The sequence below is a fragment of the Chiloscyllium plagiosum genome, unplaced genomic scaffold (genome assembly GCF_037043375.1).
Source record: "Chiloscyllium plagiosum isolate Xiang-an unplaced genomic scaffold, Cpla_swu_hap1 HiC_scaffold_28, whole genome shotgun sequence".
NCBI lineage: Eukaryota > Metazoa > Chordata > Chondrichthyes > Orectolobiformes > Hemiscylliidae > Chiloscyllium > Chiloscyllium plagiosum.
In genome coordinates, this window is record NW_028270166.1 from 1,097,762 (window position 1) to 1,113,169 (window position 15,408).

Below are 15,408 nucleotides of genomic sequence, written 5' to 3' on the forward strand. Positions count from 1 at the left end.
CAGCACTGCCCCTCCAACAGCACTCCCTCAGCACTGCCCCACCAACAGCACTCCCTTAGCACTGTCCCTTCAACAGCACTCCCTCAGCACTGTCCCTCCAACAGCACTCCCTCAGCACTGCCCCTCCAACAGCACTCCCTCTGCACAGCCCATCCAACAGCACTCCCTTAGCACTGTCCCTTCAACAGCACAGCACTCCCTCAGCACTGTTCCTCCAACAGCACTCCCTCAGCACTGCCCATCCAACAGCACTCCTTCAGCACTGTCTCTCCAACAGCAGTACCCCAGTACTGCCCCTCCAACAGCACAGCACTCCCTCAGTACTGTCCCTTCAACAGCACAGCACTCCTTCAATACTGCCCCTCTGAGAACATTCCACTCTGCACTTCTAACTAAACTGCACACTGTGTCTCTTAACAATACATTTTCTGTCTAATGTTCCTCTACAGCACAACACCCCAAGTGCCGCACTGACAGTATCAACCTACATTCCAAGCTCAGGTCTCTGGAGTTGGATTTGCATGAATCACTTGCACACAGGGGAAAGCGCTGCTGCTAGCAGAGCTGATAATGAACTGAATCAAATACCAACCTCAAGATTTGGAACTCCATCTCCATCTGCATCGTCATCACAGGCATCTCCTGCACCATCTCCATCAGCATCTTCCTGCCCAGAGTTTGGCACTGTCATACAGTTATCCTGGCAGAGGAACAGCATATCCATCAACAAACACTTCTTATCTTTCCATCAGTTCCCTCTTTCTCCTTTATTTCTTCCTCCTCACTCTCTCTCTCCAACTTTTTTTCCCCTTCATTACATTCCAAACGTACCTTTCGGCAATTTATTTCAGGACACTCAAGTGTCACATCCGGAAACCCATCGATATCTGTGTCCTTTGCACATCTGTAGCCATTTCCAGCCCATCCGACTGCACACTGTGGCAATTAGAAAATTAAAGACCATCTTAATTAATACCATGATTAAACATGAAATATAAAAAGTACTCCAACTGATGTGTTGCTGGGAGTCTATTGAGAAATAATTTGCTGGATCAAGCCTCTGTACACATCTGGGGCACACCTAGGTTTGGATCATTACCTCTCACCATTAACACTTGGAAACAAGTCAATTAAAACACTTCCTTTCTCAAATTCCTTATCCAGATTACCTCACAGGTGTTCTCTTTCATTTCCAGTTTGCTGTTTATCAATAATTAGTATGTTAGTCTGTTCATTTTTCTCTATACGTACATTTGTCTCTATATAGAATTGTGTGTGGGTGTGTGTGTGAGAGTGTGGGTGTGTGAAAGTGTGGGTGAGTGTGTGTGTGTGTAAGAGTGTGGGTGAGTGTGTGTGCGTGAGAGAGTATGGGTGTGTGTGTGGGTGAGTGTGTGTGCGTGAGAGAGTATGGGTGTGTGTGTGAGTGAGTATGGGTGTGTGTGTGAGTGAGTGTGGGTGAGTGTGTGTGTGAGAGTGTGGGTGTGTGTATGTGAATGAGTGTGGGTGAGTGTGTGTGTGAGAGAGTGTGGGTGAGTGTGTGTGTGAATGAGTGTGGGGGGGTGTGTGAATGAGTGTGGGTGAGTGTGTGTGAATGAGTGTAGGTGAGTGTGTGTGAGAGTGTGGGTGAGTGTGTGTGAGAGTGTGGGTGAGTGTGTGAGAGAGTGCGGGTGTGTGTGTGTGAGAGTGCGGGTGTGTGTGTGTGTGAGAGTGCGGGTGTGTGTGAGAGTGTGGATGAGTGTGTGTGTGTGTGTGAGAGAGAGTATGTGTGTGTGAGAGAGAGTATGTGTGTGTGAGAGAGAGTATGTGTGTGTGTGAGTGAGTATGGGTGTGTGTGTGAGTGAGTATGGGTGTATGGGTGTGTGTGTGAGTGAGTATGGGTGTGTGTGTGAGTGAGAGTGTGTGAGTGCGTGTGTGAGAGTGCGGGTGTGTGTGCGTGTGTGTGAGAGTGCGGGTGAGTGTGTGTGTGTGAGAGTGCGGGTGAGTGAGTGTGGGGTGAGTGTATGAGTGTGGGTGAGTGTGTGTAGTTGAGATTACAGAGATAATGTATGTGTTCTCTTCAGTTCTAAACAATAGAGGTTATCTCACTGAAACATATGGACATCCTTTGAGTTTGTCAGGTAGATGCATGGAGGATATTTTCCTTGGCTGGGAGTTTAGAACTACAGGTACGGTCGCAAGATAAGGTGGGTCACAAATTTAGGATTGTGGAGAGGGATTCTGAATGAGGTGAGAATGATAGCGTTTGACAACTAAGTCATGTGGCATCAAGGAGCCTTAGCATAACTGGAGTCAGTGGGAGTCAGGGGAAAACTTTCCACTGGTAGAAGTCATACCTGGCACATAGGAAGATTATTCAGGCAGCTAGAGATCAGTCACCTCAGCTCTAAGACATCTCTGCAGCAGTTCCTCATGCCTCTGAGCAAGTCAGACTTGAACCCAAGGCCTCCTGAGCCAGAGGTAGTAATTTGACCACTGTGCCACAAGAGGGCTCAGGAGTTCCACAGGATAATATCCTTGGCCCAATCATCTTCAGCTGCTTAGTCAATGACATTCAGTCCATCAGAAGGTCAGAATTGGGGATTGTTCGCTGATGATTGCCCAATGTTCAGCACCATTCAGCACTCCTCAGGTACTGAAGTAGTCCATATCCAAATGCAGCAAGACCTGGACAGTTCAGGCTGAAAATTGGCATGTATACAAGTGCCAAGCAGTGACCATATCTAATAAGAGAGAATCTAACCACTGCCCTTTAACATTCAATGATGTTCAATAATCACTGAATTCGCCACTGTCAACATCCTGGAGGTTACCATTAACTGGAAACTAAACTGGGCTATAATACAGCAAGCCAGAGGCCAAGAATTCTATTATTGAATAATTCACCTCCTGACTCCCCATAGCCTGTCCACCATCTACAAGGCACAAGTCAGGAGTGTGTTGGAATACTCCTCACTTGCCTGGATGGGTGCAGCTCCAACAACACACAAGAAGCTTAACACCATCAGGACAAAGCAGCCGCTTGATTGGCACCACATCCACAAACATCTACTCTTTCCACCACTGACGCTCAATAGCAAGATGCAATGCAGAAATTCACCAAAGCTCCTTAGACAGCACCTTCCAAAACCCACAACCACTTCCATCTAGAAGGACAAGGGAAGCAGATACATGGAAGTATCACTTGCCTGCACGATCCCCTTCAAGCTGCTCACCATCCTGACTTGGAATTATATCACCATTCCTTCAGCGTTACTGGGTCAAAATCCTTGAATTCCCTCCCTAAGTGTATTGCGAGTCAACCCTCAGCACATGGGCTGCAGCGGTTTAAGAAGGCAGCTCACCCCCACATTCTCAAGGGGCAACTAGGGACAGGCAATAAATGCTGGACAGCCAGAGACACTGTGTCCCATGAGTGAATTTTTTAAAAAGTTGTAAATAGACAATTATTGAATATTTTATATATTAAATATTTTATGGCAGAGATAGACAGGAATTAAGGAATATGGGAATACTGTGAAGAGATAAGTAGCTAGAGTTGTACTGAGTGCTTCAGCAGACTCGAGGGTCTGAACTGTGTCCTCTTGCATGCTGTTTTTATTATTATACTGAAGTGTCCCTTTCTCTTGCCCCCCTCTGTCATACACAGTCCGCCTTATTCCTCACTCCACCCTGGGACCACTTATCCTATTCCCTTCATCATGATGAAGAGCATCCCCTACCCATCTCTCTCCCTATTTCCCTTGCTCCACTTATTTATCCATGTTGCACTCATCCCTTCTTTCCTCTCTCCTCCTGTCCCTTGCTCCCCATCCTTCTCTCTCTGTCTCACTTTGTCTAAGCCCTCTCAATTCCCTTCCCTTTATCTTTCTCCTGCTCCTTTTGTCTCTCCCCTTCCTGCTCTTTCTCCCTCCACTTCTCTCTCTGTCCCCATCTATCTTTCTTTCTTGACACTTTAACTCCACATCTCTCTGTCACTCCCTCTCTGCTGCTTTCCCTCTGTTTCTCTCTGCTGTTTGACCTTCACTTTCCCCTGACTCTCAGTTACTTTCTTCCTGTCCTGCTCTCCTTCTGTGTTCCCTCTCTCCTCCTCTCTTGCTCTCCCCTCAGAGATTGATGGATTACATTATGTTCCTTACAACACAAGTAATCTTGTTGTTTCGGCTGACAATGCACTCTGCTCTCTCATGGCAGGGGTTTCTCACTCCATTGGGGCAGCTCCTCTCCAAACGACAGCCCCGGTTCTGGTCTCGGACATAGCCGGCCTTACATGGGCCACACCGAAATGATCCCTAGACAAATACAAGGATGTTTGTTGTTAACATCAGAAAACAAACATTCGAGATTTTCTTGCTGAGCTGTTGGTCAGAATTCCAATCTAAGGATAGTTCGACACTTTTTTTTAACACTTTAATATATAGCATCAAGCTCCTCATTTTGTCCCCTCATTCACTCAGTCCCCTCATTCAATCTTTCGCTCACTCAGTCCCTCACTCACAGTCACTTCACTCACTCCCTCTCCAATTGTCATTGCTGTTTCTCTCTCGGTGATGTCCAGGCTGTTTCTCTCTGGGAGAGGAGGTATTGCCTCACTGAACTGTAATGTAATCTAATTGTATTTAAGTATCTGGTTGGGGGCGGGGGGTGGGGGGGGGGGGGGGGGTGTGATTCTTACCGGAGTGTTGATGCAATCTGAATTTAGGTCACAGCCACCATTGACACTATTCTCACACTCATTGATATCGTGGCAAATCTGGAAAACAAAGAAATGTAAAGAAATCATGTCCACACAAAAACCCCAAACCTCAAACCAGCACCTTCTAATGTCCACTCACAGTTCAATGGAAGTGCAGCCCATCTCCATGACATTAGGTCCTGGTCCCATCATAGAGATGCCACCACATGACGATCTGCCATTGCCAGAGCAGGATCCAGGCCCCCTCCCTCGTAGCACACCTTTCTCTCAGCAACCCTCAACCTCTAGCCCCGCAGCACAGCCAAGTACATCTCCAGCCACTGCCGGGTTTGGAGAAGTTGCCATATGTTCAGCAGGTCAGACAGCCTTTACTGTCAGTGGGACTGAGACAATTACAGTGATTGCTAAAGGTCAATAGATACAGAGAGAACTGAGAGGAATTTTTGGAATGTTCTGGTGTTGGATCCTTACCTGCCTGTGTGTTCTGGCAAATGTCTCTCCAACTCCCTGGATTCTTGGGCCAGTGTAACCATCTGGGCAGGGGTCACATTGAAAACCAGGAGACATGTTAATGCATCGGACCCCAGGGTAGCAGGGATGTGTCTGGCACTGGGAAGGAGAAAAAGATTGATTCAACTGCCTGGTATTCACTGGTGAAATCCAGTACAGTAACTCAGTTTCGATGCATGTATCTGTACTTCCTGGGTCAGGACTGTCACTCAACCCTAGAATTATTTATTTGCTGTTTGAGGAGATTGAGCAAATTAACACAGCATCATCCTGATCTCAAGGTTACATCTCTCCATGTTTTGTTCATCACATTAATTAATCTGACATCAGTTTTGACAATTTTGAAAAGAAAGCTCAGGTCAGAATCACTTCCCATCCCACTTTGCTGCTCCCCTTGCCCCAGGCTCTCCTGCTATGCTCACCTCGTCCACATCAGTACAGTGTGTTCCATTCCCTGTAAAGCCACTGGGGCAGGCCCCACAGCGAAATCCATTGAATGTCGTTGAGCATTGAACCCCAGGGAAGCACGGATTGGGATCACACCTCCCAAATGGGTAAACAGTGATTGTCTCGTGCTGCCATTCACTTTGGAGACCTGGGATGGGAAGGAAGAGTTGGAACTGAATTGTGAAATGTAGCAAAGTCTTTTGCCCCAGAAACACAGCAACAAAACATTCAAAACAAATAATGATCTGGCTCAGAAAGAGGGTCCGGCTCCAGGAGAGGGGTCTGAGTCAATAAGAGGGTCCAGCTTGGGGGAAAGGTTTTGGGTTAGGGAGAGGGTTCTGAGTCAGGACGAGGGTCTGGCACAGTGGGGAGGGGTCTGGTTCCTGGGAGCAGATGTTGCACCATGTTTTTCTGAACTGCAGTAATAACAGTGTGCTGTCATTCAACGTGGAATCCTGACTGTTTTATAGAACCATCCACAATGTTTCTCTTTGCTGTAACCCTGTCAATTCCCCATTGAGTTACTCACCACAGAAATTACATTCTGCCAACGTATTCTTCAGAAAGATGATCTCCTTTATCTGTGAGGCAGTAGAGTAAGGTTAGAAAAACAAAGACACACAACATTAAACTACCTCTGTATCTAACCCATCCAGTCCCTGTCCTGGGAATGTTTGACGGAGGGACAGTAGAGAGGTAGCTTTATTTGTCACACACAGTAGATGGACCATAAATGTAAGACAAAGATATTTTAGTCTCTCTCTTGACATTAGAATGTTCTGAGTCATGACCAGTTTGAAAAAAAAATTTGAACAAAGGTTCCAATCTCTAACATTCAAAAAGAATAATTCATAGGCAATAAAAATATAAAACCTTTCTAAGATTCCTGCGTGCTAACTGAAAAAGGTCATGGGCAATGAGTCAGGGTAAAGTTCAGCTAGGGGATTTCAGGGTCAGGCTGAGTAAGCAATAGGCTGATTGGCCAACTCCTGCATCCAATGACCTGTTTGTGATGACAAGTTCCCAGCCACATAGGCTCTGCATCAGCAAGTAAAAAGCAAAAACAGAAATTACTGGAGAAACTTAGCAGGTTCAGCAGCTTAATTACTGCAGATGCTGGAATCTGTACTGAAAACACCTCTGATAAAGAGTCATCTAGATACAAAACGTTAGCTTGCTGTGTCTCCATGGATGCTGCCTGACCCATTACAATCTCCAGCGTTTGTTGTTTTCAGGTCGAGCAGAATGTGTGGAGATAAGGCAGAATTTTACTGGTCAAGACCAGTGACCCTTCTTCAGAACTGATAGTAGCTGGGAAAAGGTTGATGTAAATGTTAAAGAAGGGAGGCAGAAGGTGGGGAGGAGTAATCAATAGGTGGAGGAGAAGCCCAGATGGAGAGAAACAGTCAGGCAGTCAATGGAGTGGGTAAAGATCAGCCTGGGGGAATGAATCTGGAGCTCCCCCTACTCCCACATCCAATACTGAAGGAGGGTTATACCCGAAACATTGACTTCTGCACCTCCTGATGCTGCCGGGTTTGCTGTGCTCTTCCAGCCTCCTGCTGGGATGAATCGCTGCTAATGGGGACCATTAGTGACTGACAATGGGATGGTTGTGGTAACAGCCCATGTGATAACAAGACCTGGTGTGTGGGGGTTGGGGTAAGGATGTGGGAGAAGGTACTCAGGCCCGAAAATGATCAAACCTAGTATTGAGAGCTGAAGCTTGCAGGATTCCCAAGGGGAAAATGAGTTACTGTATGAGCAAATGAGTATGTGAGTAAACCAGGTGGAGTTGCATTATTGATCTCATTACCTGCTGTTTTAGGAGATGTTTGATTTCTGCCAGTTCCTGGTTTGTTTCCCTCATCTGAGTAAGCATTCGTCGCCCAACTTCTTCTCAAGTTTCAGAAGAAAGACACAATATCAGGTTACATCAACCGATGGCACACGTACACATAGTCCCTAATATTAATCCAGCTCCCTCACACCCCTCTCCATCCCGATCATCCCGATCTCCATCCACCTATTGCACTCTCAGCTACTTTCTCCCCAGCCCCACCCCACTTCCCATTTATCTCTCCACCCCGGAGTCTCCCTGCCTCATTCCTGATGAAGGGCTTTTGCTCAAAACATCAATTTTCCTGCTAATCGGATGCTGCCTGACTTGCTGTGCTTTTCCAGCACCACTCTAATCTTGACTGTATCTCTACTGATGTTAATCCAGCTCCCTCACACTGTCACTCATTAACCCCTCTCCCCAGCCAGCGCCCTGTGTTACTGACTGTATGGAGAAAGTGAGGACTGCAGATGCTGGAGATCAGAGCTGAAAATGTGTTGCTGGAAAAGCGCAGCAGGTCAGGCAGCATCCAAGGAGCAGGAGAATCGAGGTTATGGGCGTTCAGGCATAAGCCCTTCTTATGCCCGAAACGTCGATTCTCCTGCTCCTTTGATGCAGCCTGACCTGCTGCGCTTTTCCAGCAACACATTTTTCAGTTACTGACTGTATCTCTACTGATGTTAATCCAGCTCCCTCACACTTTCGCTCAATATTGCCTCCCCCCCCCCCAGTGCCCTGTGTTACTGACTGTATCTCTGCTGATTGAGAGTGAGGACTGCAAACGCTGGAGATCAGAGTCAAGATTAGAATGCTGCTGGAAAAGCACAGCAGGTCAGGCAGCATCCGATTAGCAGGAAAATTGATGTTTTGGGCAAAACCCTTCAGGGTGGAGAGATAAATGGGACAGCGTTTGGAGCTGGGGAGAAGGTAGCCAAGAGTACAATAGGTGGATGGAGATGGGGATGAAGGTGATAGGTCGGAGAGGAGGATGGAGGGGATAGGTGGGAAGGGAGATTGACAGGTAGGACAGGTCATGAGGATGGTGCTGAGCTGGCAGGTTGGAACTGGGGTAAGGTGGGGGGAGGGGAAATTAGGAAACTGGTGAAATCCACATTGATGTCCTGGGGTTGAAGTGTTCCGAGGCGGAAGATGAGGCGTTCTTCCTCCAGACGTCAGGTGGTGAGGGAGCGGCGGTGGTGGAGACCCAGGACCTGCATTTCCTCAGAGAGCGCTTTAGGGAACATCTCCAGGACACCCGCACCAATCAACCCCAATGCCCCGTGGCCCAACATTTCAACTCCCCCTCCCACTCTGCCGAGGACATGCAGGTCCTGGGCCTCCTCCATTGCCACTCCCTCACCACCCGATGCCTGGAGGAAGAACGACTCATCTTCCTCCTCGGAACACTTCAACCCCAGGGCATCAATGTGGACTTCACCAATTTCCTCATGTCCCCTCCCTCCACCTTGCCCCAGCTCCAACCTTCCAGCTCAGCACCTTCCTCATGATCTGTCCTACCTGCCAATCTCCCTTCCCACCTATCCGCTCTATCCTCCTCTCCGACCTATCACCTTCATCCCGACCTCCATCCACCTATTGCACTCTCAGCTACCTTCTCCCCAGCCCCACCCCGCTCCTGTTTATCTCTCCACCCCGGAGTCTCCTTGCCTCATTCCTGATGAAGGGCTTTTGCACAAAACGTCAATTTTCTTGCTCCTCGAAGGCTGCCTGACCTGCTGTGCTTTTCCAGCACCACTCTACTCTTGACTGTAACTCTACTGATATTAATCCAGCTCCCTCTCTGTCATTCAGTCCCCGCTCTCCCCCGCCAGTGCCCTGTATTACTGACAGTATCTCTACTGATGTTAATCCAGCTCCCTCACACTGTCACTCAGTAACCCCTCTCCCCCCCAGTGCCCTATGTTACTGACTGTAACTCTGCTGACTGAAAGTGAGGACTGCAGACGCTGGAGATAATTGTCAAGATTAGAGTGCTGCTGGAAAAGCACAGCAGGTCAGGCAGCATCCGATTAGCAGGAAAATTGATGTTTTGGGCAAAAACCCTTCATCAGGGTGGAGGGATAAATGGAACAGTGATTCGGGCTGGGGAGAAGAGTACAATAGGTGGATGGAGATGGGGATGAAGGTGATAGGTCGGAGAGGAAGATGGAGCGGATAGGTGGGAAGGGAGATTGACAGGTAGGACAGGTCATGAGGGCGGTGCTGAGCTGGAAGGTTGGAACTGGGGTAAGGTGGGAGGAGGGGAAATTAGGAAACTGGTGAAATCCACATTGATGCCCTGGGGATGAAGTGTTCCGAGGCAGAAGATGAGGCGTTTTTCCTCCAGGCGTCAGGTGGTGAGGGAGCGGCGGTGGAGGAGACCCAGGACCTGCATATCCTCAGAGAGCGCTTTAGGGAACATCTCCAGGACACCCGCACCAATCAACCCCAACGCTCCATGGTCCAACATTTCAACTCCCCCTCCCACTCTGCCAAGGACATGCAGATCCTGGGCCTCCTCCATCGCCGCTCCCTCACCACCTGACGCCTGGAGGAAGAACGCCTCATCTTCCACCTCGGAACACTTCAACCCCAGGGCATCAATGTGGACTTCACCAATTTCCTCATTTCCCCTCCACCCACCTTACCCCAGTTCCAACCTTCCAGCTCAGCACCTTCCTCATGACCTGTCCTAGCTGCCAATCTCCCTTCCCACCTATCCGCTCTATCCTCCTCTCCGACCTATCACCTTCATCCTCACCTACATCCACCTATTGTACTCTCAGCTACCTTCTCCCCAGCCCCACCCCTCCTCCCATTTATCTCTCCACCCCAGAGGCTCCCTTCCTCATTCCTGATGAAGGGCTTCTGCCCAAAATATCAATTTTCCTGCTCCTCAGATGTGCCTGACCTGCTGTGCTTTTCCAGCATCCTCTAATCTTGACTGTATCTCTCCTGCTATTAATCCAGCTCCCTCACACTGTCACTCAGTAACCCCTCTCTCCCCCCAGCGCCCTGTTTCATTGACGCAATAATAATTTTAAAAGTGAAATCACTTTAACTATATTTATATTCTGACTTCTGCATATTAACAGTAAGTGGAAATTCCAAAGTCAAGTCACAAATTCTCCTCCGGGATTTTACAAACAGGAAATAAGAGCACCTGGAGTAAGAGTGTGATGAATTCAAAAGTGAGAGGCTGTAAGTAAAAAGCAATGGAACCAAGAGTGACCGAATGATAAACTGGTGTCTTCCAATGGACAAAATGAGGATTGCAGATGCTGGAGAGCCAGAGCAGAAAAGTGTCAAAACCCTGATGAAGGGAAACATCGATTCTCCTCCTTGGATGCTGCCTGACCTGCTGGACTTTTCTAGTGCCACACTTTTCGACTTGGAATCTTCCTATGCACAGGTGCTCATTTGAAAAAGAAATACCCAACTTAAGTAACGTTATTTTGAAACTTGCTACCAAAAAACATACCAGGAATTCTTCTGATTATGTTTCATGTGTTGTGGAGAACATTCTCTCACAAATATAAGACGATTAATAAAAATGGAATAAGAGTCTTACCGCCAGTAACCAGTTGCTGACAGGAGCTGTACTGACTCAAAAGGTGCAAAATTATAATCAATAAAGAAATGGTTGGAATCATTTTTAGTTTGAGGCTTTCAGTTAAAGCAATCTCATTCAGCTTGTTCCAGGTCTTAACTGCTAAATCCAGGAGACAGCTATCACTCAGTTTCTGTATCTGCTCCACTTCGTGGCCTCCTGATGTAGACAAGGCAGCTTCTGTACTCTGTCTGTTCCAGCTCCCACACTCTCTCCAAGCATATGCTATGTGGCTGCTGTACTTTCTCCCTTTCTTTTAAATGATTATTTCTGCCAGAGTGACATCATGTGTTGGCATTCTGTCTGAAGTAACTTTCCCAAAACAAAAACAAAAGGAGTTTGAAAGCCTCAGGAATTAGAAAAAACAACATGAATTTCCTGTCCTTTTCTCACCAGTTCCCGCCTCCATTTCATTAAAGGTTCCCTTCCTGCTCTTTGCTCACAATGTGGATCTCAAACCCTGACTCAGTGACTTCATTTCTTTCATCCTTTAAAAACAGCAACTATTTCAGAATGTTTACAATTTCTTTTCTGTTAATAATTCTGGGTTTCAAATCCACCTGTCTGTGCATGTATCTCTGCCTTTGTCTCCCTCTATCTCTATGTCTCTCTGCATCTCTCCCTCTGTCTGTGTCTGTCTGGACCTCTCTCTCTCTCTCTCTCTCTGCATTTCTGCCTGTCTCTACATTGGGGAGACAGGACTTCAACTTGTGGAACATTTCAGAGAACATCTCTGGGACACACTCACTAAACAAACCCACTGCCCTGTGGCCGAACACTTTAACTCACCCTCCCACTCCACCAAGGACACACAGCTTCTGGGTCTCCTTCACCGCCACACCCTAACCACCAGATGCCTGGAGGAAGAATGCCTCATCTTTCGCCTTGGGACCCTTCAACCACACGGGATCAATGCTGATTTCACCAGTTTCCTCATCTCCTCTCCCCCCACCTTATCCCAGATCTAACCTTCCATCTTGGCACCACCCTCTTGAACTGTCCTACCTGTCCATCTTCCTTCCCACCTATCCGCTCCACCCTCCTCTCCGACCTATCACCATTACCCCATCTCCATCTAACTATCACATTCCCAGCTACCTTGCTTCCAGTCCCACTTCCCCTCCCATTTATCTCTCAGGCACCTTGGGCCACACCCTCAATCCTGATGAAGAGCTTATGCTCGAAATGTCAACTCTCCTGCTCCTCAGATGCTGCCTGACCTGCTGTGCTTTTCCAGCACCACACTCTTCAACTCCGTCTCTACATTTGCCTGTTGCATCTCTCACTCTGTCACCTGTATCTGCCTTTATCTGTCTGCATCCCCCTTTCTCTGTCTGCCTGAATCTGTCTCTGTCTGCATTATTGTTCTAGTAATTGGATAAATATTTGAAAAGGAAAACCTGATGAAAGTTACTATTGCATTTGCTTCCTCTAATCATGCACACAGTTTATTCAAACTAAATTCTCTCATCTCAGATATCATTCTAGTGAATTATCTCTGGATCCTCTCCGAGATATTGCCATCTTTCCTAAGTTCCAGGTTTGATCTCAGTACTGGGGCCTACCTAGGGTTTCACAAGCTTACATTAATTTCCCAAATTTTGTAATCAATCTCTTGATTAGTAAAGTCAATGATTCCATATGCTTTGTGAACAATCTTTTCAATTCATTCTGTAATTTCTTTAAAATACCCCAGATATCTTTATTGAATTTTGCTAATTTTCACCTCACTCATTCTTCCTACTAGAATCTTTTATATTATACCTATGTATTAAATTTAATCTTTGACGTACCCTCCCATTTCATTGGAAAGAGTTTTATTGATGAATGAACAGAAATTCTGATGTGGGATTCTGTGGATTATTCACAGCCATAGAGACGCCTTGAATGGAAAGCTGGAAACATATAAGAAATTAAAAATCGAGAACAAGAAAAACAGAAAGTGCTGGAAATATTGGGCAGGTCTGGCAGTATCTGTTGACAGAGTTAACGTTTCAGGTCAATGGCCTTTCTCAGGATTCTGTCAGTCCAGCTGAGTATTTCCAGCACTATCTGTTTTAATTTTAAATTTCCTGTATTCAATATTTTACTTTTGGTTTTAGTGTGTTCCAACCGTGCAGTGCCCAGGTCGGGCAGTATGCAATGTCCTCACTCTGGGGTCAATAATCCAGGATTTCTTTCTGACAGTAACTAGAGCAAAGTGTTTGCTGGGTTTGGACTATTCCAGTTCAGTGTTTTTGAAACTAAAGGACAGATCGGAAAGGGATCTGGTCTTCCTCTTTAGTTGAAAGATACTGAAGACCATTGTAGCACTGGTTGAGAGGAGTGTTCACAGCACAGGGCAATGCCTGAGCCAAGACCCAGTGTGGCTCAGCTGAGGTGTGAGTCAGCCTGAAGGGGAAGTGGGATTGACAAGCTTGGACCAAGGGACTGAAGGTTATAGCGGGAAAATAATTCTGGGTGGGTTGGAGTAGGCAGGGTCTTGAGAAAGCCAATGCAAGTCAATACAGGACCAGGGTCCTCCAATGGAGGAGGAGCTGAATGACATAGGACAGGATGAGTGAATGGGTAAGAGCTGGTGGAATACAATGTAACAAAAATGTGAGTTTATCCACTTTCATTGTAGAAACAGATGTCCAGATTATTTTATTAAAATGTAAGAGATTAGAAAATGTGGATGTTCTTGTTGTTAAATCCCTGAATGTTCATGCAGGTGCAGCAAACTTTAGGAAAGCTAACGGATATTAGTCTTCATTGCAAGAGGATTCGAGTGCAGGAGGGAAGTCTTGTTTGAGTGTACAGGAGCTTAGTTAGACTGCACCTGGAGTACTGCAATGGAAAGATATTATTGCTAGAGAGAATACAGTGAAGGCTCACCAGACTGGTTTCTGGGATGGTGGGGCTGTCCTATGAAGAGAGTTTGGACAAACTGAGTCTGTATTCTCCAGAGTTTTGAAGAATAAGAAGTGACCTCACTGAAACATACAAAATACTGAAAGGGATAGACAGGGTAGATACAGGCGAGATGTTACCCCGACTTGGGGAATCTCAAACCAGAGGACACAATTTAAAAATAAAGGGGCTGCCACATGTGTCCAGGGATGGGAGAATTGTTTTTACTAAAGGATTGTGAATTTTTGGGATTCTTTACAACAGAGGGCTGTGGTTGCTCAATCTTTGAATAAGTTTAAGGCAGAGATTTATAGATTTATGATTCCCAGTGGGGTACAGGAATATGATTAAAGCATTACAGAATGATCATTTTGAATGACAGGGCAGGTTTAATAGCCCATTGAGAGGGCAATGAGGGAGGGAGCCAGCGAGGGAAAGGCTTAACAAAGGTGGGAGTCGGTGAGCAGTGTGTGACTGAGAGAGGATGCAAATAGAACAGATTGCTATGAAAAAGGTAAAGCAGATTTCCCAGGGCTGAACAATTGAGGAAAGGAAGAGGCCTACCTGACTACACACACCGTTCCCAAATTTCCTCCATGTCATTAGTCTTCGGAAATCTATCAAGTTTCATTTTGAACATGTACAATGAGTTAGCATGTGGGGCAGAGAATTTCAAACATTCACCAGTATCTCAGTGAAGAAATTCCTCCTCATTTCTGTCTTCTAAAGCCTGTCTCTTACTCTGAGATTGTCACCTGGTTCTAGATTCACTAGCCAGGGGAAACAGTAGACCAGATTGTGAGAAGTGCAGGTAAAGCGCTGCTTCACTTGGAAGGCCTATCCCCAAGCGCCCAAACATATCTTCCAGGTGAAGCAGCACTTTACCTGCACTTCTCACAATCTAGTCAACTGCATACGCTGCTCACAATATAGTCTTCTTTGCATTGGGAAAACTAAGCTTCACAGAATACCTACATTCTGCCCACAAAAAAGACCCTGAGCTTCCAGTTGCCTGTCATTTTAACACACCACCCTATTAACCGGTCAACATCTCTGTCTCAGGTTGACTACAGTGCTCCAGTGAAGCTCAGCACAAGCTGGAAGAACAACACCTCACCTTCTGTTCAGGGATGCAGAAGCCCTCCAGACTCAATATTGAGTTCAATGATTTTGGGGCCTGATCTCTCCCATGTCCTAGCCCCCTACCCCACACACCAGGCCTTGTTATCACATAGTCTGCCAATACACACTACCTATTGTTAGCTGCTAACAGTCTCCATTAACAGCTATTCACCCTCCCAGCCAGATCATTATCAACTCCTATGTCTGTTTAACTATTCTTCTCTCTCTTTGGATTCTATCCCTTGCTATCATTTACTTCTTAACCCCTCCCTACACCCTATCTCATGCCTATAA

General features: G+C 46.6%; 1 protein-coding gene across 1 annotated transcript in view; it reads right to left on the minus strand.

Annotated features, from left to right (window-relative positions):
- comp (cartilage oligomeric matrix protein) overlaps positions 1-11,300 on the minus strand; it is a 60,041-nt gene extending 48,741 nt beyond the window's left edge. Inside the window, exons 1-9 of the mRNA XM_087975864.1 lie at positions 11,062-11,300; positions 7,467-7,546; positions 6,180-6,231; positions 5,626-5,798; positions 5,165-5,302; positions 4,673-4,750; positions 4,137-4,289; positions 832-936; positions 593-700 (exon numbers count right to left, since the gene is read on the minus strand). Of these exons, the coding sequence (XP_087831990.1) occupies positions 593-700; positions 832-936; positions 4,137-4,289; positions 4,673-4,750; positions 5,165-5,302; positions 5,626-5,798; positions 6,180-6,231; positions 7,467-7,546; positions 11,062-11,143 (969 nt within the window). The 5' untranslated portion in view covers positions 11,144-11,300. The remainder of the gene's footprint in view (positions 1-592; positions 701-831; positions 937-4,136; positions 4,290-4,672; positions 4,751-5,164; positions 5,303-5,625; positions 5,799-6,179; positions 6,232-7,466; positions 7,547-11,061) is intronic.
- Positions 11,301-15,408: the final 4,108 nt, after the last annotated feature.